We start from the raw sequence: 25,318 nt of genomic DNA, 5'->3' as shown, positions 1-25,318 counted from the left end.
GTTCTTAGCATTGAGATTTTCATTTCTATATATTATAATACTATAAAAAGAAATGAAAGCCAGTCCTGGACAGCATAGATTATTACGGGAACGGATACAACTTTCTTTGTAAACATTTTATAATATTTTTAAAATAATGAGTACTAATCCTGGATAACATAGAATATTACGGAAATGAATAAAAATTTGATTTTAAACAATTTATAATGCGATAAAAACAATGAATGCTAATCCTGGGCAGCAAAGAATATTACGGGAGAGAACATAACTTTCTTTTCAAAATCCCATAATGCAATATAAACAATGAATATATTCAATAATTTTATAATATATTTTATTAAAAAATTAATACAATTATAAAAACAAATCCTATATTGCTTTTATTTCTGTTTATTTAGAAAATATGATTTTTGTGTTTTTTTATTTGTCTCGTTTCTCAATCCAAAACAATTTTCACAATTCGAAATTCTCCAGCTCAGAGTACTGAATATATATAAGTTCATAAGATTATATTAAAGTACATTAAAAAACAATAATGAAAGTAAATAACTTCAGAATTCAACATATATCAATTTAGATTTAAGAGTATCTCTTCGATTCGTTAAACGATTTTGCTATATGCAACATATACTAGTGCATATACGCGTGCTACATTCAAAATGGCTTATAACGCCCTTAGCTAAATTTATAAATTAATTACATCAGTTAATACGTTAATAGTCAGTTGTTCAATATTTGGTTTTTGGTTTATTCGTTTAAAAATGTTTGTTCCTTATAATTGGTTTTATTTTTTTATTTTTTAGTATATATAACAAATATAAATAGTTTAGAACTTTATATATGTGTTCCACTTGTTCTTACTTTTAAGTGTATATGTAAGTTTTTTTTCTTTTTGTTTTAAATGTTATTAAATATATAAAGTGTGTTGTGTTTTATAAAAGGAGACCAATTCGATTGTTTTAGTATGGATAGAGATTTTTGCGTTTAAGCTCCATATCCAAATCAGCTAATTGTTGCAGGAAACCTTCGTTAGGACGTATGTCACGACGCATGCGTACTTTACGTATCGCATCCTGTGCAGACATTTTACGACAAATCATCAAATAAGCCAGCACACATGTAGCCGATCTGGACATACCAACAAGACAATGTACCAGAATTTTACCTACAAAGAGTGACACTCGTTATTTATATAAATAAATATTGTATATGTAATGTAATTTCTACTTACCGCCACCACTGATGGCGCTATCTATGAATTTTGCTGCCACATAAAAGTATCTGGATATATCTGTTGATGGGGCATCAACCATTGGGAAGCCCATATATCTAAAAAAAGTTTCTTTGTTGTTTCTTCTACTCTCGTTTTCATTTCAAGTGCAATATTTACAAAGCATATAAAAATAATTACGTACGTAGATGACGCAGTCAACAAAGCAAACAATATAAAAATTTTGAAAAAATTAATTTTGAAACCAAAAGAAATTTCGATAGAACAGAGGACCAAATTGTAAACCAGCAAATAATTATCAACAAAATAAAATCGAAGTTCAGGAAATATTTCACAAAAAAAAAAGATAAAACAATCCATATTTTTGACATAAAATCAAGAAATCAAATATTTCGTTTAAATGTCTTTTCTGTCCAAAAAGTGCAAACTTATCAATAACTTCATTATTACACTAACCTCACACTTGGCATATCACGGTAGTAACTGTGCCCAGTGTCCACTTGTCCATAACGACAACCTTCCGCGGCATTCAGTACATGTGTTATTCCCATCATACGCAGGTAAGTTTTATTTTTTGCTGCCGCACTATAGTTCCATGAAAAAAAAATACAAGAAATGGGAGCATTTTTAGTTTAAAAGTCAAAGTCATAACATTGAAGGCCACTTACGCATCGCCAATATAAATTCCTGGGTAAACTTCATCACAGTCAACATCATGCAAAACACATTCTGTCCTTTGAAAGCCTGGCAATGATCGGCAAGGCGAATAGTGCAGCACGCGCTGCAACTGACGGCCTGTGGTCTGCTCTGATGATTCCAGACGGCTTGGTGACTGTAAAATAAAATTAAAAAAAAAATTAAATAATAAATATAATAATAAAATGAAAAGACATTGACATTATTTCAAGTTCTTGCATTTAAAACGAGGTTAATACTACTTGCAACTGCCGATGCACAAATTCTTTTTAGTTAAGTAGCTTTTATGCTCTTGTGCTACTACACAAGGATATGTGAAGCTGGTATAGTAAAAGCTTTTCTAAGGTTATTCTCTTTTATAAACAATAAAAATACATTTTTTATAATTGCACCTAATCTTCTTCTTAAACCATGTGCAAGCTGTATAAGCTTTAACCCTGAAACTAAAAATGTTATTTGGGGCATGAAAGAGGTCATATCTACTCAACAGTTGGCATCCAGTTAGTTGCAAACTAACTTTAATTGAAGGCGAAACAACAAGTTCGTAAAGAAACAGCAAGGCAATTCATCCTATTAAATTGTAAAAGATATCATACTTTCATTATTTTTATTATTATTTTACTTATTATTGTGTCACAGGACATGTCAACAAAAAGCCTTAAAAAGATGGCATGCGGTTTATGGCCGTCTTAATTTAAGAAGACAGGTATAACCACTTCTGGAGATAGCAACGTTATTGTGTCTTAGCAAAAGTTTCACGATCTCAGGGTATCCATTTCGACCTATAGGCCCATTGTGTAACGTGTTTAGAAAAATACAGAGGTTTAGAACCTCTTACAAAACTTATAATGCTATTTAAGAAAAAGTTGTGCAGTTTACCAAGATCCTTTCAAAAGACCCTAAAGTGGTAAGGCGGCATCGCAACTTATACAAAACAGGTGGGTGGCACCTTCATGCTCCTCTCCACAACTGCGGCAGGTATACTTGAAAGAGATATTCAATAATCTTGCATGTTACCTAAAATGCAGTGATTTGTAAGTAAATCTACCACAAGACTGATATCTCTTCGGGGCATCTCAAAGTGCGAACTGGATTTCCTTATATTGGAACGTGGTCAAATTGTATACAGTTGCCAGTATATCATTGAGGCTTCCCATATTTTGTGTTTGCGGAATATTATCTTATAAGTCAACGAAACTTATAATCTATAATTACTAAACTTAGGAAAAGGAATACACATCTGCTCTGTTCTTATTCAGAACATAATAAAATATATAAATAACAACTATATGATGACTATATAGTGTCAATGAGGTTCCAATAAGGTAACTATAATGTGATATCAATAAAATAGTTTAACGAGAGTTAAAACTTCTCGAATTCTAGTGACTTTTGAGACTTTGAGGGACTTTTGAAGAATTCCAAGACTATATATACATACTTGGATTTCTATTTTTGAGAATTCCAAAGAGTTTCAGGCTTTTCGAAGCCAATCGAGGGTTCAAACAATACTAAGTTAAATTTTTAATACAAGATCATTAAGATACTGAATATTTAATGTACAATTTCTAAGTAAAGAAAGAAATATATAACACATATAATCACATATAAACGTTTATAGGCAACATTTGTAGGTTGAGCACCTGAACGCTACTACCTGTCTTTTATAAGTAACAGCTTTTATCTCCAGAATTACAAAATATATTAACTTCTTTTGCTATTAAATTAAGTAGTCAAAAACATATATATGTTATATAAACATATATATCTTTTTCATCTAAAGTTATTTACTTATTTATATATATAATAAATATATAAATATATATATTAATATATATATTATATATATTAATATATATATATATTATATATGTAGATAACGGACTATTTCGTGCACTTTATAATCTTGTCAAACATTGACACTTGTCCAAATTGACTGCTGTAAAGGGTTTGGTATTCTGTGACATAAATAAAAAGCTCTTTTCCTTGTTAGTTGTCAATACCTCAAATGCTGTCGACAACTATAAAAATATGCTCTTTTTAAGCATTTTTTATTATTTGCATGCATGACAAATATTCTTAACTACAATATACGCTCTTTACAAGCATATTTTTTATTGTTATTTGAATGCATGAAAAATGCTTTTGGCAACTTAAAATATGTGCTCTTTACAAGCATTTCTTACGAACAGTTACGAACAGTTACGAACAATTACGAACAGTTTTCTATACAAAACACTTTACACCATAGTGTGGTGAATAGCACTAGGTACTTGAGCTTTGAAATTTGTCAAGATGTGTCCAGAATACCAAAAAGCTTTATGCTTTATAAAAATCAAAAACTTTATTAAAGAATTTGGCAAATCTGTCAAGTGCACAGAATAGGTCCGATAATATATGTTAAATTTTCGGTGTAATATTCACAGGCAAGTAACTACTTGCTTTTTAATTTATTATTGTCATTTGTTGTTGCAAATAAGATCGACATGAATTAATTTCTACAAATAGAAACTCATAGTACACTGTCATAATTTATAAAATATTAAGTGGAATGGAGTCCCATCTCCAGTACCTACCTACATAGCTATCTTGATGTTATTTCCATGGATTATTTTAAAGTGAAATAAATATACATAATTTTAAAATTAAATTAGATATAAAAAACTGGAGTTCCTTGATCGGCATTCCCAGTATATACCTACCCATCTGTAAATGGGTACATAATATAAAAAATTATATTGGCATATCTTAAAAAATATTCCAATGAGGAAACTTAACTAGAAGATTGGCTTCTATTAATATTTTTTTGTAATAAATTAAAATATTATATATAATCCGTTGAAGATAGTTGAAGATTAGTTTTAATAAATATGTTTTTAAGCCCACTGTGCAAAGACACAAAAATAAAATGCCAAGTTGAATCATTAAGAAAAATGAGTTAAGTTTACTTTCATCAGTTTGACCATGAAAAACTTTGTTCAGATATTTTGGCACAATTGGAATTTGTATTCAGAAAGGAAAAAAATAAAAACTAAAATAAATTTTTAAGTAAAACTATTGCGATGACATTTGAGGAATGTTTTTTTTTTGTAATTTCTTATAATTTGTTGCTATTAATGTTCCCACATTTTTGGCAATTATCCAATTTTAAGAAGAAAAAAAAATTCATTATTTTGAAATAATTTTTTTACTAAAGACGGAAATAAATTACAGAATGGAAAATATAAATTAGGAAATACTTTATAATTTAATTAAATATTTTACTTTATTAAAATAACAAACAATTTTAAACAAATTTAAAAAAGTAAAAGAATTTGTTTAGTATTAACCAAAAACAAATATTTCTAGCCTAAAAATGTTAATTAGTTTTGAGAAAACCTTATAAGATGTCTACATAATATTAAAAAAAAAATTTTACTTGATGCATAATATTATTCTTTAAAATATAATATAATTTATTTAATTAAAATAATATACAATTTAAAAAAAATGTAGACAAGTAAAGAAATTCATTTAATATGACCAATAAGAAAATATTTCTAGCCCAAAAATTTTAATTAGTTCTGAGAATACCTGTTAGCATGTCAAAATAATATTTAAAAAAAATTTATTATTTAGTAAATATTATAATGTTTAAAATACCAAATATTTTATTTAATTAAAATAATACACAACTTTTAAAAAATATAGCGATGTAAAAAGTAAAAAAAATTTTTTAATATAAATCATTAGCCAATATTTCTAGCCCAAAAATTTTAATTAATTCTGAGAATACCTGTTACCATAGAATGTCAAAATAATATTTAAAAAAAAAATTATTATTCAATATATATTATAATATTTAAAATGCAAATATTTTATTTAATTAAAATAATACACAATTTTTAAAAAATATAGCGATGTAAAAAGTAAAAAAAATTTTTTAATATAAATCATTAGCCAATATTTCTAGCCCAAAAATTTTAATTAGTTCTGAGCGTACCTATTAAGATGTCAAAATAAAATTCAATAAATAAATTTTTAAATTGCTAAGAAAAGATTTTTTTTTCAAGCTGAGGTATTGCAATTTAAGCTAATTAAGTGTAAGGCATTAAAAAATTAGTTAATTACTAACGGCTCTACGCTTGAAAGCGATACTGTGTCAACCGACTAGGCTGACATCTTTTCATAGGCCTTGAATTAAGTCATTAGCGTATTAAGTATGTAAATAGATTAATCATTTTAATTTCGCCTTTTAATTTATATTAATGTTAAATTATATTTTGCATAATTTTCTTATTAGTCAATACACTCTCTAGTTGTAAGTGAACGCCACAAATAATAGACAACAACACAGATACACAGAAACAGTGCTAACCTGGTAATATAATGGAGTGTATCTATCACCGATACTGCTGCCGTATCTTTCACTTTGTAACTGTAAAAAATAATTTTTTTTGTAAATAAAAAAATATATTTTATAGGTAAATATAAAAAAATAATAATAATTTAACAAGTATTTATATTTTTCACATAAGATATATAATCAAAGCATGGTACTACTAGGTAAGCATTATTTATAGCTTGTTTTTTTTTTGTTTAAATAGCAATTAATTAAATCTCTTCTTTTTAATGTGATTTTTATTTAGTTGTATATATCAAATGTGATTCATTAGCTCATGATACAATCTAAATGGAAAACAAGGTACTAAAAGAAAATATTTTAGCAATTTTATATACTTTTTAAATTAATTGCTTAAGTGTTTAAAAATAACATTCGGATTAGTACGGAAACTCGGAAAATGTTTTCTGAGAAATCTAATACTGAGAACATATTTTTCTAAAATTACTTTCCACCCATTTAAAATACGTCGTCAGGTAAGCGGTAATGGTCTGACCTTGTTCTGTTTATAAGCAACGACAAGTAAAAATAAATTTCTGAAAGAAATATGTACCTTGCACAGGAGCGGGTTCGGTGAAATCTATTAACCTTTAATAATATGCAGAAATATTTGCATGACATTTAAGCGCACATTATAATATGTAAATGGATATTTGACAATTTATTTATAAAATGGAATTTTCTAACATTTACGTAGCTTTTTGTTTCTTTTTTTTTTATTTTTTTTTTTTGTTTGATGTGTAGGTACTTGTCGCGAAATGAAAAATTAAGCAAATTTATAGTCTTAAATTTTGTTTAAATTTTTTGAAGTAAGAAAATGTTATATATGTAATCTATTCAAGAATTTCTTTTCTACTAAATCAAAGTAACCGATAAACGTGAAGAGCAAAAGAAATCAGGCGGCCCTAATCAAACACCATACGATTCGTATCGTAATCAGCATAAAACGATGATAATTTTATTTTTACGATTTAAGATCGTAAAAGTTTAAGAAAACCAATTAGGCCTTCTTATTAAACCGAATAGGTTGTATAAGTAGGGGTCTATCATTCTCACCTTTAATTTTAAGATCAAGAGATCTTTTCAAATGTCTAACATTAATACGAACACAGACGGAAGGAGTATGAAGCTATGCCATACACTTCATATGTAAATGAAATGTAATATAATCTCTATAACTTATAAATATGATATGTTATAAGTCTTTATGTTATGTAAATGTAATACGTATATTAATAACAGTAGAATGAGCTTAGCATTTATAATTTTGTTCATTGAAACCTTTACTTAAGAACGATAACCATTTTTATCAAACAAAGTTAGAACACCCACAAATAATCCACCTTATTTCACACATAACCAATTTTATCGTGACCTCATGTCACACAAGAAATAGAAAAATACGCTGCACCACATAATTACAGTCTCCTGAATCATGTTAACCCCTTTAGATAGAAACTCTTATCTCACCTAAACACCGAGTTTAGAGAAAGAAGTAAATGCAGATATTCTCCGATAATATTTGTAAAATCGTTCCATCAATAAGTGTTTCCCCAAACTCGCCCAAAAATCCATAAAGTTATGACTAAATCAAATAACCTTAAATTATTATTTGGGGTGTAAGCATTCACTATAACTTTGAAGTTGAGTAAATATCATCCTTATAACGTTTAAGATGGCTTATTCACTTTATTCAAAAGTCAAATAAAGGAATCCTTAAAGAAAAATACAGATCCAAAAACAATTGTAGGAGTACGAAATCAGTGACTGACAACAGAATTAGTGGATTTGTCCAAAGTACGGTATTAAAACCATTAAATGTCTATATTGCAGAAACACTATGAAGAAATTAGACTACGTTTTATTGACTAAGAATGATAATATTGGTGATGAAGTTCACCATACGCACTAAAGGTAATGATTTGATCAGTTTTTACAAAGATCCTATATTATAAATTGACGTGGACAATAGTGTTGTAAATGTGAGAGAAAGCTATATTTATATCTGTGTATGTCGTTTAAATAACAATTTCTAGATACTTTTAAGAAGATAGTTAAAAATTTTCAAAATTATATGAACAAAGAAATATATTTCTAACATACATAAAGGAATACAGTATATATAAAAAATACCTACACATTATCCTAAAAATATCTTATGTGATTATTTTTGAACCCACTTATTTTTTTACGTTCAAATATCATTAATCCTACTCAACACTAATTTCCACAATGAGGTTTTAGAAATAAACAGTTTAGAAATAAATGGTTTAAAAAAAGTGCAAGCCATTAAAGTCCATTTACCTTTCTCCTTACCACCAAAAACCATTTGAAGGCCCTCGAAAAAATAGAATTAAAACTAACGTGACAACCACACCCGGCGAAATGCAAACGTGAGCACTTCTCAGAGACTTTGCACACATTTCACATGTTTCTGATAAGCTTTTCGAAATCTATTTTTTTACATGTGCGAGCTTTATTTAAACGTTCTGCGTGAGTGTATCGATGTGTGTGTGTGTGTGTGTGTGTTTGTATCTATGTGAGTGAATGTATGAAAACTGTTTCAAAATTTATTTTGTGATTTTTATTTTAATTTTTACGTTGGTGTGAATGTACTGTGATTTGCGTTTGGCGATTGAATCATTACTTTTGCGGCTAAATTTAGACAAAACGCAAACCAATTTGCATATTTTAATCTATTTAAACTATTTGCAATTAACATTTTATTTGTTTATTTTACGAAACGAAATGAAAAATTTAAATATTATTTTTCACCTAACAAATAAATAAGTGATTCATATAATACAAATGATGTGACTTTGTTTATAGAAAGAAAAAAAAATTATGCATACTTGCTTTACTCAACAGACTAAAAATATTTTTATTTTTATTACTTATACTCATATGTATGTATACAAGCTTATAAATAGTATATAATTGTTAATTTTGCTTATACTTTGTATTTAATATCTTAATTAACATATTATTTGCTTTTTCGTTCATTTGTTTTTTGTATTATTTGTAATTACTTAACCATAATTGGCATTATTTTTGTTGTTTACTGACTTAATAAACGAGAAACATGCAAAAAAAAAAATAAATTAAAAATATTGAATAATTAAAAATATTGAATAATTAAAAATTAATATTTAAAAATTATATAATTGAGTAAAAAAAATTTTCTATTTTCTTAATTTAAAATATCATAATGTAGATTACGAAATATTGTATCACCTGTTGCTTTCCGCCCAATCAATTATAACAAGGCATACTAATAAACAAGGCATACTTTATGATATTATTTTGAGAATTTCGCATACCAGTAAGAAAAGAATAAATAACACAGCCAATTAGTGCATCAAGGAAACCAAACAGTATCAAGCCATAAAGTCGAGGACTAAAGAGAATATAAATAAGAAAAGTTTTTACTTCCAAAGGAACTAACGACCTATAATAAAAATTCAACAAAAATTATACAACTTGTTATCAAAAGTAACCCTTGAATATGTTTCTTCCCTATTAAACGTAATTGATCTATGCCAAAGTGCTGAGTATATATTTGTGCAGTAGTAAAAATCATATTCCGGATTTATAGGTAATAGGTTTCTTATAGGTTTCTTTATAGTAAATAACATAATCAGACATATTAAACGGACCTTGCTTAAGTACAATAATTCATTCGTATGACGTTTTTTTATTGATCATACGTTTTCAAGAAAAATAAATATATAGCTACAAAAACTGTTACTACCTCTCGATTCTTGATTATGCTAACAAGAAATTCAAAGATTTAATACAAATTTTCGAGTAAATATTACTTTCCTATATTGTAGCCCACTCAAGTTTTTTAAAGCAGATAATCTTTCAGATCTATTTTTTACATAAAGTTTTTTTAAACATTTTCAACGAATATAAAAACCTAAAAAAACCAAATTAAAAAAAAACTAAACTAAAAAAAAGCTAAGACATAAAACTAAATTAATATTTATTACACAAAAATAAAAAAATAAAAAAAACTGAGAATAAAACATACAAAAAAAAATTGTTGTTTCCATATGGTTTGTACAAAATAGTACAGTAAAAGCTCTACTAAACAGATGTTTTTAAAAACTGATATCTATCTTGACCGTGCAAAATAAACCAAAACTTTTCGTTTTTTATACTCTCAGTTCTTTTATACAGACTTCTATTAATGGGACAATATTGGTAGTCTGGTTGATATTTGCTTGAAGTAGTATCACACTGTAAAATAGTATAAATATTGGAAAATAAATAATAATAAATAGATAAATAATAATTTTCAATTTCGACTGATTGAGTTTTTGTATTTTTCGGATGAACATATCCCAAAACTGCCAAATTCTGGCTAGAAATGACATACGAACAATAGTGAACTACAACAACAAAAATTATTTTTTTATTATTACGACTTGAAAACTATTGTATGAAGGTAGACACTTCTTCACGCGGACGTTTCTTCACATAGTCAATAAGAGAGATTTCGAACAATAGTGAACTATAACAACAAAAACTATTTTTAAATTATTTTAATTAATTAAATTTTTGATTGACCATATAGCTATTTCGCGTATTGCCAAATACCCATCTGAATCTCTAAAGTAGTCACTACTGTCATATTGAAGTTAAAATCAACTTTAATATAAATCCAAAAGTAAAATATAAATAATTGTTATAAATTTTTTCACCTAAAAACATACATACGGTAGTGAAGTTTTATTCGTGATGCTAAGAAGTGCTTAAAGAAGCACTGTTTTACCCGGACCATTACACCCTATTTAAAAAAAAGAAGAAGACTTTCTTTCTCGTAAAGAAATAACTTTTATTTAGTTATATTTTTTTTAAATCTAAAATTTTGTATTTTCTTGTTGTAAACTTTATTACAAGTCATAAAAAACCCTAACCTTATTGAGTTACAACCCTATCTAAACATGTAATTTATTACAGAGCTGTTGCGCTACTGAGCTACTTACAAAATGTTGTATTTACATTTATCCTCGAAAACCGCAGCTCGTTAACCCAAATTAGTATGTCAAGACAGAGTTTAACCTCAAAGTCTATACACAAAACTGAAGAGTAAACAATTTGCGTTCCACACATAGACCAACACATACATTAGAGCTTCGCTTAGTCACAATTATTTTTTCATTAGACCTCAGCACAAATAATGTCACAAATCTTCGCAGGAATCCTTGAAAAGAAATGTGAAGTCCATTGTACATTGAAGTCCATTAGTTTTGCACTTTGGCAATGAGCTAGAAATGTTGTTAATGGTGAATCGGCGTTCTTGATAAATAATTAAAAATTTGTTAAACATTAAAATAAATTTGCAAAAGCAATAAAAAAAATTTTATTTTTGCGTAAATATTTTTCTCCAAAAAACTTAAAAAGTATTTTCATAAATTTACGTAGCAAAAGATACTTTTCTGTTTTTCAGATTTCAAATTAAAATCAAATTTACTAGTTGCTTCTGCTTGTGTGCTAAATAAAGTGTAGTTTTTATATCTTTTCATACTTCTGAGATTCTTGCACAATCTTTTCATTTGGTTTATTAAAATAATTTATTAAATGATTGACCTTGATTCATTTCTGTTGCACATCAATGCCGAAAATTGTTGTTTTCGTTTAACAAAATAAATTAAAATTATTTATAAAAAAATAAAAATTAAATTATAGTCGAGAAAATGTAAAAGGAAGCAAATATTTTTATAATATTTATATTCTATATAAAAATTTTACCTGAACGTTCAACGTAAGCAGTGTGGAATCTATCAACCAATTCTTATGTATCAAGCAATCCTATCAATTGATCGAACCATAAGGTTCGATGGAACCATAAGGTTCCTGTTGAGTCATATAAGAAGTTTAACCGACTTTATAACGCATAACGTAACTTCTACTGAGAAAGTTAGTATATTAGCAAGAATAGCACCCAGAATTATTGATTTAGAGGCAGTGAGTTTCTGGAGTACAAAATTGAGATGAACTGATTCATAGAAATCTCTATGGTCTATAAAATAAAGAAAATGGCCTAAGAAGAAATTTGTATTACCTAAGAATGAGCTTATTAGAAAAAGTTGATTTTGTCAATTGCATATTATAGTAAAAACATAAAGTTCTGGTTTAAAAAAAAAATTGCGAAATAATATTAACTTAGGGCACACTATATCAACTTCCTTGCTTTTGACATTTAGCTTATAAAAACGACAAACTCTATTCGTTTACAGATCTTGAACCAGAACTACAATAGTTGTTTATGATGGTTTATTAAGCAAAACACTATGGGAGATTATGTCCAATAAAAATACAAAAAATAAAAGTAAAATAAAATACAAAAAAAATATTATGGAATAAAAAAAAAAAATTATATAAAAAAATTATGTATGTGCCAAAATTCTTCATCACCTCCAACCGCTATTCAGAAATGCAAATCTCAATGCTAAGAACAGGAAACTGATATATAACCAAATAATTCGTCCGTCACTTCTATATGGTTGTAAAGCGTTTAACAAAGCTTCAAACACTACTATTCACCAGCTTGAAATTGCACAAAGCCAGGCTCTGAGAAGACTTTTCAAGGTACCATGGTACATTAGGACGAATGACATCCTCAGGGACATCAAAATTGATCCCATCAAAAAATACATAAAGGATAGAGCTCTGAAATTATTTGCGAAAACTGACGGACATACCAACATCGCGTTATCAAATCTCAAAATGGTTACAGGCTCCTCGGGGAGGTATGCAGATCTAAGGTCAATTATTGCTTAGTCTAATGTAGTGATAAACAATAATCTAGTCAAGGTGTAAAGAGGGGTTTTGAAAATACCTCGAGTAAAAAAGGGTTTAAATGCTTAAGTGCACTAGCTCAAAACAGCTTCAACATAATATACTACATAAAAGAGAAATATACAAAAAATGGAAATAAAATAAAAAAATGTATATATAAAAAATATAAAACAGTATATACAAATAAAATAATCATAAAAATAATTTTATATATTATTAAATGTAATATTATATAAAAATAATAAAATTTAAATATATGATAAATGCAGTACTTTGTGGTTATACAAGAATATACAATTAAAAAATTAAAATAAAAATAAAATTTAATAATATTTCCATTTAATTTTTACTTTTGTTTTTTCAAAATTAATATTACCACTGTTTAAATTTTTTTTTTTGAAAATTGTTAACTTATGAGATTCAGTTAATAATGCAGATATATCTAAAATAAATTTAATACATATTGTTTGATATAAATTATATTATGTTCACATATCTATATCATCTCTCAAGGTTACTTTTTAATGAACCAATTTATGTACCTTATACTTATTGAATGTCAAATTGAACAATGTATCTATATACATATATCTATTCATATGTATCTACATCGTTTGCGAGTACTCTTATTTTATTAGTCTATAAATATTTTTATTTTAAAGATTGAATAACTGTCATATTATTGATTAAACAGTTCATATTCGAGTAATTTAATTTTCATAATTTTATTGTTTATTTACATTACTTTTTTTTGTTTTTTTTTTTATTGTAATATTTACATATTCTGTATATTGTTTATTATTTGTTTTCTTATTATTAATATATATTGTCTCGTGTCGCTTGCATGTGCCCATTTTTGCAAAACTATTTTGAATATTTTACTTTAAATCGTAAAAGTTGTTCTATGCATTAACCTTTCAATCAGCACGAAATATTTTTACTAAATTCCTCTTCAGAACAAAATTTCTCTGTAATTGTTGTAGTTTTTGCAATAAAAACACAATTTGCATATATATATGAATGCATACACACATATATATATATATAATTGCAATTATATAAATGCGCAATTTTCAGTACCATTTTTTATTTTTTTTTTGTTTTTTTTTGTGAAATAAATTAAATTTTAGTATTGCGAAATTTGTTCTATAAGACAAATTGTGGCACCTCATGCCTTTGACAAATTAATTTTAACAAAAAAAAAAACAAGAACCCCCCATACGAGTACAAAAAGAGTAATTTTCATATATATGTATATATGGCGGGCTTAAATTCAGTTTCATTTGGCAAATTTAAATTTATTTACATTCATTCATTTTTTTTTTGTTTTTGTATCTGAAATTGCGCAATTATACTAAACTACGATCTTTAATTTAATCAAGCGTATCCATGGCACCAATGCGCCCACATCACTTAGGGCCTCAAACCGTTTAGCGAGTTACGTAGCGATGGCATGGCATTGAAAATACTTCATTCATTCCATAGTCTCGGAAGCGCTTAAGCGTTTGCATTAATCACCGTAAAGTGCTTTTGTCTAATGCCGATAATTTTATTCTAAGTATTAAAGTTTTTTTCGTACTTTTTTTTTGTTATTATTAATATAAAACAATTATATATTATTTACAATTATATTTTTTTTCTATTTAATTTTTTTTAGAAACACTCATGCACTCAACTCTCAATAGATGGTTCTATAGTCGTTCTATGGAATTAGCTGCCTGCATGTACGATATTTGATACCTTGTTAGCCTGAAGTGTTTTATGCTTGAATTACGAATTTAATTGATTTAATTAGTTTTTCTTTGTTTATAGATTCTATGAAAATCATATATACACATCTCTACATTTAATGGTAATTTAAACTACATATGGCTAGCTGGCAGTATTAAATGCAATAAGGTTTTTGTTAATATTTTTATTATTTCTATAACAATTTCCGGAAAGTGACTAAAACTGTAATAACTCTGCAATTATTTTATTTTTATAAAACTGCTGTCTGATATAATCACAATTTTATTGTTAAAACAAACATTTTAAATTCAGAATTTAATATCATAAAACTTTTTTTTATATTAAAAATGATTCATAGTTAATATAATGAATGATATTCCATTTCAATATACTTTTAGATGAACATTAATTTCAAAATTTACTGAAAAAACAATGCACCTGTGTGCTAATACATTTGCTATTTTAATATAATTTAAATTATTTAAAGTTTCTTCCAACGATAGTTCCATTAAATTAAAAAAAAAATATTATTTAGCAACTTAATTTTCCTTCAAATAAGTCTAAGTCTAATGTTAAGCCTTTTCCGAGTTAGTGGGCACTTTTACTCTTTGATAGCTGGGTGGTTTCTGTAGAGTCCCACCCACTGAATCACTGAATAATTTATGAATTCCTCATAAGCTTCGTGATTATTCAATGACTGATCTAAGATCTGCGTACCGCCCCGTGCGATTAGTAATTACTCTGAGAATAGATAGTGCTAAGTATGCCATGTCTGTTTTCGCAAGATAATTTAGTGAAAAAACTGCCTGCAACAAAATATTCCAATACAGTGAAGTCAATATCTTGACTATATTGGAATATAGTCAGGCAATATCTGAAAAAACAATATGTTCAGCCTAGCTGAAAATCTAAATCCAGTATATGGTTGCTCAACAATGTTTAAGCGCTACTTTGAACAGAAACGGAAGCCTGCCGCCCATAAAAAATAATATAAAAAAATAATAAAAAAAAATAATAAAAAAAAATAATACAAACAAATTATATAAAAAAAATTATATAAAAAACATAATATAAAAAAAAAATAATATAAAAAAATAATATACAAACAAAAATATATATAAATACAAAAAGAAAATAATATAATAAAAAATAATATAAAACAAAAATAAATATATAAATATTTAATAATAAACAAAAACATAAATTAAAAATAAATTTCAAACTAAAATATTTAAAATAAAAATAAAATTTAAAAATTTAAAATAAAAAACTAACATAATATATGAACTCAAAGTAAAAAACATTTAAATAAAATTAAAAAAAAATAAATAAATGAATTGAACAAAAAAATAAAATATCTTTTTAAAATTCTTAGTATATAAATGATACGAAAATAAATAATAAAATACACAAAGTTCTCACAAAAATAAAATACAATAAAAATTAGGTAAATATATTAAAATATAATATGAAATTGCAATGTAGAATAAAAAAATAAAATACAAACTAATAAGAAATATTTAATACATATTTCAATACTAAAATTAATTTAAAATAAAATAAAATAAAAATATATAAAATAAAATAGATGCGAGTATTAAAATATAACGAAAATACAAAGTAAAAATGAAAATGTGTTAACTTTCATTTTTTAATTTTTTATAAACTTGATTTTAAATATAACTACTATTTAATTCTGATTTTTATATTGTCATAAAATATTATATTTCATATTTCATATATATTTTTATATTTCATTTTATTATATTGAGGCTAGTTGCGTCAGTGCACCTGAGCACTTTTACTCTCTATTAACTGCGAGGTTTCTTCAAAACCCCTCTTTGCGCCTTAACTGGATTATTGTTTATCACTTCATCAGACTAAGCAATAAATCACCTCAGATCTGCATACCTCCCCGAGGAGCCTGTAACCATTCTGAGATTTGATAACGCAGTGTTAGTAAGTCTGTCAGATTTTGCAAATAATTTCAGGGCTCTATCCTTTATATATTTTTTGACGGGATCAATCTTGAGGTCCCTGAGAATGTCATTTATCCTAATGTACCAAGAAACTTTGAAAAGTCTTCTCAGAGCCTGGCTTTGTGCAATTTCTAACTGGTGAATAGTAGTGTTTGAAGCTTTGCTAAACGCTACACAACCATACAGAAGTGACGGACGAATTATTTGGTTATATATCAGTTTCCTGTTCTTAGCATTGAGGTTTATTTATTATTTATTTTTTATTTTATATTTGACTAACTGGTCAATGTTATTTAACATAAATAAATAATACACAACTTTTAAATTAATCTTGAAAAATATATTTTATTGTTATCCATATTTCTACAATTGTCTATATTCATCTTTAGCAGACAATATAATTTATACAACTTATTTAAGGTATTATGAATAATATTGAATGGGATGGGGGCGTCACTCCACTAATATTTTTATTTCTTTGACCAAGATATCATATTTTTATAAAATCATATTTTTAATTTATATACTTTTAAACAAAACTATCCCGTAAATACACATTGCTTTTATAAAACTTAAAATTAATTATTTTTAAAATACTCATACGTCATGAAATCCTCAGTTTTTGTACTTTCTTAATTCCTACAAAAAATCGCAAAGAACTTAGGTTTTTTTTTTGTTTAAATATGAAAAATATATTTATGTAACTGAATAATATTTTTCAATTTTATTTATATTTTCACATGCAGAAATATTTACATAAAACTTGCATTTTGTTTGCAAAGAAAAGTTTTCACCAAAAGTAGGCTTTCGTAGTAATAAAATTTCGTATGACGGACCCATATGTGAAATTCTGTCAATAACTTTATTAAGCAACTAAAGGGAATATGTGTATGGTGAAAACTTTAAAGCAGAGTTATTCACATAAACTGGGTCATAAATGTTTTCCATAAATGTGAACTGAGCCTTTCATATGCGGCACTGAAGTGCATTTGGGCATGGCAACAGATCAGTTGCATAAGAAATCGAGGAGAAAAAAGTTATTGCAAGTGAACTAAATAAATTTTTTCATTTTTTATTATGACTACTATTTTTTTTTTCTATTTTTTTATTATTTTTTATTTTACCACAAATACGAAATGAAGTATAATTCTGATTGATATAAGACTTTTGCATAGAACATTTTACTGCACCAGCCTTTCATGTTTTATTTCTTTATACTCTCATATAAACAAAGTAGAACATTTTACTTTTCAAAATTAAAATTGGTTTTATGTGAAATTGTTTGCTTTTGTTTTTGAAATTTATATTCTTATTGAGAACAGAAACTATCTATAAGATACAAGATAAACGCACACTTGTTAATTTGATTATCAAATATATTTCGCATCCGATGCTGTAAGAGAATGAAAAAAAAATTATGCGCGCATATAATTTGGGTCACCAGCACGTAAATTCAAGGACAACGAACTTAAACTTATGCAAATATTTTGAAACAAACTCAAAGATACTTTTCAATTTCTCAGTAAAAGTTTTCTTCTAATAGAAAGACACAAAAATATATCTACAAGTATTTATATACATATATACATTTATTTATTTTGTATTAAGTTCTAATTATAAAATTTTTTTTCAATTAATATAATTCATTTTTTTTCAATTCATTGGAATTTTACTTTTACATTAAAAACTTTTTTTAAATAAATAAATAAAAAGTATTGTTTTGGTGTTTCCAAACCGCAAATCTCATAAAAAATTCAATCTGTAAGAATGCAATTTATACGAGGGACGTAACTACAATTTCTATTAGGTATATTAATACAAAATTCACTTTTGCGTATAAACAGAAAATCTGTTAACTATATTAATTACTATGATTCAAATAATTATAATATATTTTTTTTAATTACAATATTGTTTAATTACAATAACTAATTGTGTTCGATAAAAAATTAATAACAAGTAACCAGCTTTGTATTTCAGTTTTCTATACGTAGTTTTGTATATTTTAATTACAATTGTCAATACAGAATTAATTATAATTACTTAATGGGAAATGTTAAAACATTTTACTTTAAATTACAATAATGTGATAATTTAGTACAAAGTACAAATAATGAATATCAAAAAAACTATCAGCATTACAAACAAAAATGAAACTTCAAGACTATTTGTTATACTAACACTAAAAGACAGCAAAAATCTTATATGATCACAGATCAAAAATAAATAAATTTGATTATAAATTTATAAATTATAAAGTACAGCACAAAAGCAATAACTTTGTTTTAAATCTAAAAAAAAATTATTGAAACAGATAATCCGACAAAAATCTATATCTCATCTGCAAGACAAAAAAAACCAAAACTATTTTCTACATCAGAGTTAGCAGGAAACAGTAAATGATCCCACTAAATCAAAAAAGATTCAGAAAATAAATTTAATGTATTCAACAAAAACATAATAAAGGTACTACTTTTTTTTTATAATCCACAAAAATAATTCTTAAAGCAGACGATTCAACATATTTTGCACTACATCTAAAAAAATTCAGTGACCTAAAATAATAACGACTCGAACAACAACAACAAAATGATCATGGGTTGCTTATATACACCTAAAAAACCACAAATTATCATAAATATAATCATATTCAACTGAAAACCACAAGGATCATACTGTGGATGGTAGTTAACTAATTTTTAACAAATTTATATTAATTATTCTTAATATAGTATAATATCGAGGTGGTTCCATTAAACTGCAATTAACTTCAAATAACATTAACTTTCAAACGCGTGGCAATGCTGCGTTCATATTTAGTCTAATCAAAACTGATCATATTGTTTATAAATGTATGAAAGCATTTTGTATCTCAGTTTCTTACACTGGTCCGTACTAACCTCTATGGAATAGTGTAAAGCTATATACCAGAATTTTACATTTGAAATTTAAAACCAAAAGTAGGCTATGTTGGATTCTTCATATAATTCTGTCACGTCAGAAGCGAAACAATAGCAGTGTTGCAAAACATCATGTTTTGGAATAGTATTGACTAAAATCTACAGTAAAAAGCAGACGGCTGCTTAGATAAACACATCAAAGGGAATATGGTGTCATAAATACTCTAAATTAAACCTAAAGTAAAGCTTTTCAAGCTAAAATATGTCGCCAATGCTAAAAAATATTTGGTTTAATAGAGCGAAAGAACTACTTTTTAAAAGAAAAAAATAGCAATCAATTGTCAAAAAAAATAGCAATAACCCCAAAAACTCAAACACCCTCATATGTGGTTTCAAAACTCCGAATGTGGTCACTATCCACTCGTATTTTTGGACAGTGAGGTTTGGGATAATGTAAATATCATCGCAAAAAAAGTGCTGTGATAGTCTAGCATTTTCGTGAGATATAACTCAAAGCAACCAAGAACGAAAAGGCAAAGTTGCTCACTTTATTTTGACCAGAGATTGGCTTTCACAGTCACAAGCTGAAAAGTAGCTCAAAATAGTACATAGGCCAAGGGTTGCACTAAAAAATATCAAAGTGTTTATGTACTCAAGAAAGTGCTTCTTTGTTAGTGGATGTAGATTCTACAGATTTAATTCGCGCAGTGTACGATGCATTAGACGACCGATTAAGAGTCACAGTTTGTATTAAAGTCAGCCATATCAAAAATTTGAAATGAATTTAAATATATATATACCTATTTATACATATATATTCTTTTTTGCTGGTAATTGTTCTTTAATAGTTTTCCAGAATTTTTTTTTTTCGTTTATTCAATAAAATTCTTTTTAATGTATTATAATACAACGCACTGAAAATGTTTGGTTCAACCTACATGTTTCATGTTATATATACATATGTAAATATATATATTTTTAATACATATATTATTTAATGGTAATCACAGCCAATTCCTAGAATTCTGAAAATCAAATATCAAAACCATATTGCAGTAAAATTTTTAATGACTAATTAACTCAGCATTAAGCAAACCCTAATGCGTGTTTTATACCAGTTAAATTCTAGTCATATATACATATGTAATATAATATTTAAATTAATACTTTATACATTTATAATATACAAGCAAAAAATAAATAAAAAATAAGGAAAAAAAATATTAAAAAAATAATTAAAATAAAAAAGAAGCAAAAAATAAATAAAATAAAAAAGGATCAAAAAATATTAAAAAAATTAATATATAATTTTCTGTTAAATGAAATATTACTAGTTATGCTTAAATGTTTATAATTATTTGTAATAGTAACATTTGTATCAAATTTAGGGATTTTTAAATGGTTTATATAAAGTAATATCACTTAGTAATTAACGCTTTTGATCAATTAATGTTTAATAGTGTAGTTCATTAATTTAAGTGCTTTTAAATAAAATAAATATTTTTATATTAAATAATATTATATTATAATAATTTGAATTAAATAATATAAAAAAGAAAAATTTTGTAGTTGTAATTCACTACATTTCGAAATCTCTCCAATAAATATCTTATTTTACTTGAACTTATTCTAACTAAAACTATACATATACGCAACAAAAAAATCGAACTGACTAACCCCGTATATACGTACAAGTGCCATACAATAGTTAATTTTTTTTTTGTAAAGCAATATCAAATATCTAATGCAGTTATTTGTTTTTACATAGAAATTTCCGTTTTGACCTTCCTTTATCTTTTAATCATTGTGCTTTTGACTTTTTTCTACGAATTTCTAACATTTCTCCACAGAATGAACAAGCAATACACACAATATTCAAGAAGCTAACCCCGTTTTCATACGTAGAAATACAAAAAGCAACCACAAGAACCTAATCCTTATGTGGTGCCTTTGTATGTGTGTGTGGTGGCACCACACACATATACTATCCCTAAGGAGTTTTTAAATGAAAATATCAGAGATTTTATGTATGCATCAAGCACAGTTGTACTTTGTGCTTTGCTGCTGTGTTGGTGCAATGGGTGAACTGGTAATTTTTGATAGTACATACCGCGTATCTCCATGACATTTTTGCTGTTTCGTAGTTTGATTTTTGTGGCTTTTTGTTTTCCTTCCTCACGTTGTCTGTCTCTGTTACTGTTGATTCCTTCTAAACGGCTTAAATGTTTAATGAGTCGTCAATAACAACAATTGTACAATTGTACGATAAGCGCAGTTGAGGGAGGTATTCTTGTATAGGTTTTCCGCCTTATGAATAGCTTAAAATCAGTTTAAAAATATATTCGTTTGTCTTAAAATTATTTTTATTTTCTTATAATTGTTTTTTGTTTACAAAAGTTAGTTTTTTTTTCTTAGAATATGTAAAAATTTTTATTTTAAATGCGCACTTATAATTCGTTGCTTGTTAAGTTTTTCAATTTATTTTTTTTTTATACTTGAATATTTTTGTAGAAAAGTACAAAATAAATTATAAATTTTATTTATAAAAACTTGATTGGAGTACAACAATAATTATAAATACTTTTAGCACTTTTTAATAAAAAATAAAAAGTATTTTCTTATTTTTTTCTAATACTTTCTTTCTAGCATTAAAAGTGATTTATTTTTTTTAATTCGTTTTGTACAATGTTTTTATTTTATTTTATTTTATTCTATTCAATATTTGAACTTATTTTCGCATGACGTTCTGCTAGCGACTGATTCGCCTTACACATTAAGTTTAGGGTTGTTCTGTAGGCGAGAAAGCTTGCTTAATTTTGTTAGAATGCAAAAAACAAAAAAAAAACTTTTAATTATATTTCATTTGTGACGTAGTTTAAAGCTTTTTCGTTTAGTTACACTTCCACGCTCAAGAATTGTTGCTTGCTAACTGTTTTGTTATTGTTTTTATGTCTGTTTTTATTTTTACATTCGTACTTGTGCTGTACAATTTTTTGTGAATTTGACGCTTTTAGGCACGTGGTAACAATATGCAAAGCTCTGTGCATAAAGCTTTCCGTCTAATGCCAATATTTTAGCTTTTGCACATATTTTGTTTTAACAAGTTTTTTATTTTTATTTCTGTTTTCATTTCATATTGCGAAGCTTGTAATGTGGGTGTTTTGTTTTCGGCTTTTAAATGAGAAGAACGAAAAGTTGCTCATACGTCACACAGCTTCAATCGTAGTGATCAAGGTTATTTATATTACACAGTTCAATACGAATTTCAGTGTAAATAAAAAGCAACAAAAAAAAACTCAATTAATTGAAATGTTCTTATAGAAATTAGTTTTTTATGACAAAAACTTTTAACATGTTTTGCTTTTTGTTTCTATTTGTGTTCACATTTTTGCTGCACTTGATATTCTTGCTCTTGCATTGTTATTGTTGTTTTTGTTGTTTTCATTGTTGTTTCTGTTGTTGTTTTTGTTGTTGTTTTTATTGTTATGTTTAATGTTTTTTTTTTATATTTCAGTTTTTTTTTCTTTTTTTTAATTAATTCTTATTAAAGCTTTTACATTTCACAATATTATTAAACCTTAGGTCATGACCTTGTTCCCGTTGCATATAAATCGTTCCGTCGACAAATACGGAAAGCAAATTAATTTTTATTGATTTGTAAGCCAAAAATATTTTTAGGGCGACTTTCTGTCTTGCCACTGACATTCACTGGAAGCTTAAGCCATTCTATCTGTGCCAATGATATGCGCAAAATTATATCTCAAACAAAAAACAGTGGTGGCGAAAATAATGTCTATATTATTTTTTTTAAACAAAAAATTTCAATGTCAACGTCAACAAAATATGGCGTTGACTCATTTTTCTTCTCATTCAAGCAATTTTAAGATAATTTTATTTTTTACAATAAATGAACATGAACGAAATTGATAAATTATTACAATAAAATAATAATTTGTGTACATTTTCTTTATAGTTATTAGTTTTTGAATCCAATTAAAAAAAATTGTTGAAAAGTAATATATTCGGTTTAGTAATTACAATTATTTTAAGAATGTACGTAAATCTGTTACGAAATTATATTGCAGTATAAAATCCAGTTAACAACTGCTACGAAACTTTTAAGAAATGAAAAAGACCTCTTTAATGAGTAGTCTCAGTAGAACCTGCTGACTAAGTCGCTAGGTTTGAGTCCTGGTACTTCGAAAAGGTAGTTTCTAGCATGATTAATCTATGTTGAGTAAAGTAGATGTGAAACACTTTTCTCATACCTTCTGCTCAAAAAATATTCGGATTTTGTAAATAAAACACACAAATTTAAATTTTATTCCAAATTTATTTTATCTCCTTCAAAATATGCTTCTTCTAAAGCGATACACATATGCCAACGCTTAACCCAATCTTCCATACACTTTTCGTAGGCCTGGCTTTAAGTTCCTTCAGCGAATTCTCTTTTACCGATTTAATCGACTCAAAACGGTTACCACGAAGGGGCAATTTGAGTTTCGGGAACAGGAAAAGGTCACACTGTTCCAGATCTGGCGAATATGGTGCCTGAGCGATGACAATGGTGCCGTGTTTGGTCAAAAAATCGCGTACAACAAGAATTTTCCATAGTAAAAATCGCTAAATGCATTTGAGGTAGTCTCACATTACCAGCTGTTGTAAACAAACTAATTGACAGATGGGGCTCAAATTTGTACCTTATGTCAAGAAAGGGAGTACCAACATAACAAAAAAAATTTTGAAAAAGGTCTATTTCTTAAGGAGTAGTTAACAAACAACAAAATCCGAATACTTTTTGAGCAGAAGGTAAAATGATGATGCTAAAATGATTTTTTTAACGTTTCAGAGAAGCCACTATAAAACTAATATCACTAAAACATGATATAGACGATACAAACCAAGTATGCCGTGGCTACCAAATCGCACAGTGTATATTCAAGTATGTATACCAAATTTCGGTCTGCAGACATGTATGCGATAATATTACACCTTGTTTCAAATTATATGCTTTACACATCGATTGATTTGCAAATGTGTGGCAATGCCACTAATAAAAAATTCGCATCAATTTTAAAAAGTGGCAACTTTCATATGAATAATATGAATAATTACTTATTGCTTACAGCTGTTTTAGTGATGTTATATGCTATATTTTTCAAATAAGGGGCTATAACGGCAAAAATTTAACTTGATAAGTCCTATCTGGAATTCGTTCCATGGAGAAAAATTATAGAAAACTGATTTATTTACTAATGATACGAAAGGCGATAGTATCCCAAAAGAGACATCAGAAAACAACAAAGAGTGAACTGAAGTTGCAGAAGATAACCGACACCCTAAAAATTTATAAAAAATTTATCGGCTTTATTTTACATGAACATTTGTCTCTGAAATAGTTCTTTTATAGACGGATACAAAGTTTGTTGATTGTTGACCAGGAACAACAACGTGTCGATAATTCTGAGAGCTGTTTACCATTATTGATATGACATAAAAACAAATTTTGGATCGGCATGTAGCAACTGAGTGGACAACTGGCGAAGTTATGGCGTCCATATTTTAGGATGCGCATGCAATACGATGAATAAAA

The 25,318-nt window shown here is 26.7% G+C and overlaps 1 protein-coding gene across 3 annotated transcripts; it reads right to left on the bottom strand.

Annotated features, from left to right (window-relative positions):
• Window positions 1-709: 709 nt before the first annotated feature.
• On the bottom strand, window positions 710-22,808 carry LOC119670638 (dual specificity protein phosphatase 13-like). 3 transcript variants are annotated; one of them, XM_038080977.1, is made up of 6 exons: window positions 21,836-22,206; window positions 6,285-6,344; window positions 1,900-2,063; window positions 1,688-1,816; window positions 1,232-1,356; window positions 710-1,165 (listed from the first exon to the last, which is right to left on the bottom strand). In XM_038080977.1, exons 1-6 carry the CDS (start codon window positions 21,851-21,853, stop codon window positions 960-962), a joined length of 702 nt encoding a protein of 233 aa, XP_037936905.1. In that variant the 5' UTR covers window positions 21,854-22,206; the 3' UTR covers window positions 710-959. The 3 variants fall into 3 exon arrangements, with proteins under 3 accessions (XP_037936905.1, XP_037936906.1, XP_037936907.1); XM_038080978.1 differs by having other exon boundaries at window positions 1,232-1,329; window positions 21,836-22,199; XM_038080979.1 differs by lacking the exon at window positions 6,285-6,344 and having other exon boundaries at window positions 21,836-22,808.
• Window positions 22,809-25,318: the final 2,510 nt, after the last annotated feature.

This window comes from Teleopsis dalmanni, chromosome 1, assembly GCF_002237135.1.
Source record: "Teleopsis dalmanni isolate 2A chromosome 1, ASM223713v2, whole genome shotgun sequence".
NCBI lineage: Eukaryota > Metazoa > Arthropoda > Insecta > Diptera > Diopsidae > Teleopsis > Teleopsis dalmanni.
Note: the sequence above shows the minus strand (reverse complement) of the source record. Positions and strands in the feature narration are given on the sequence as shown.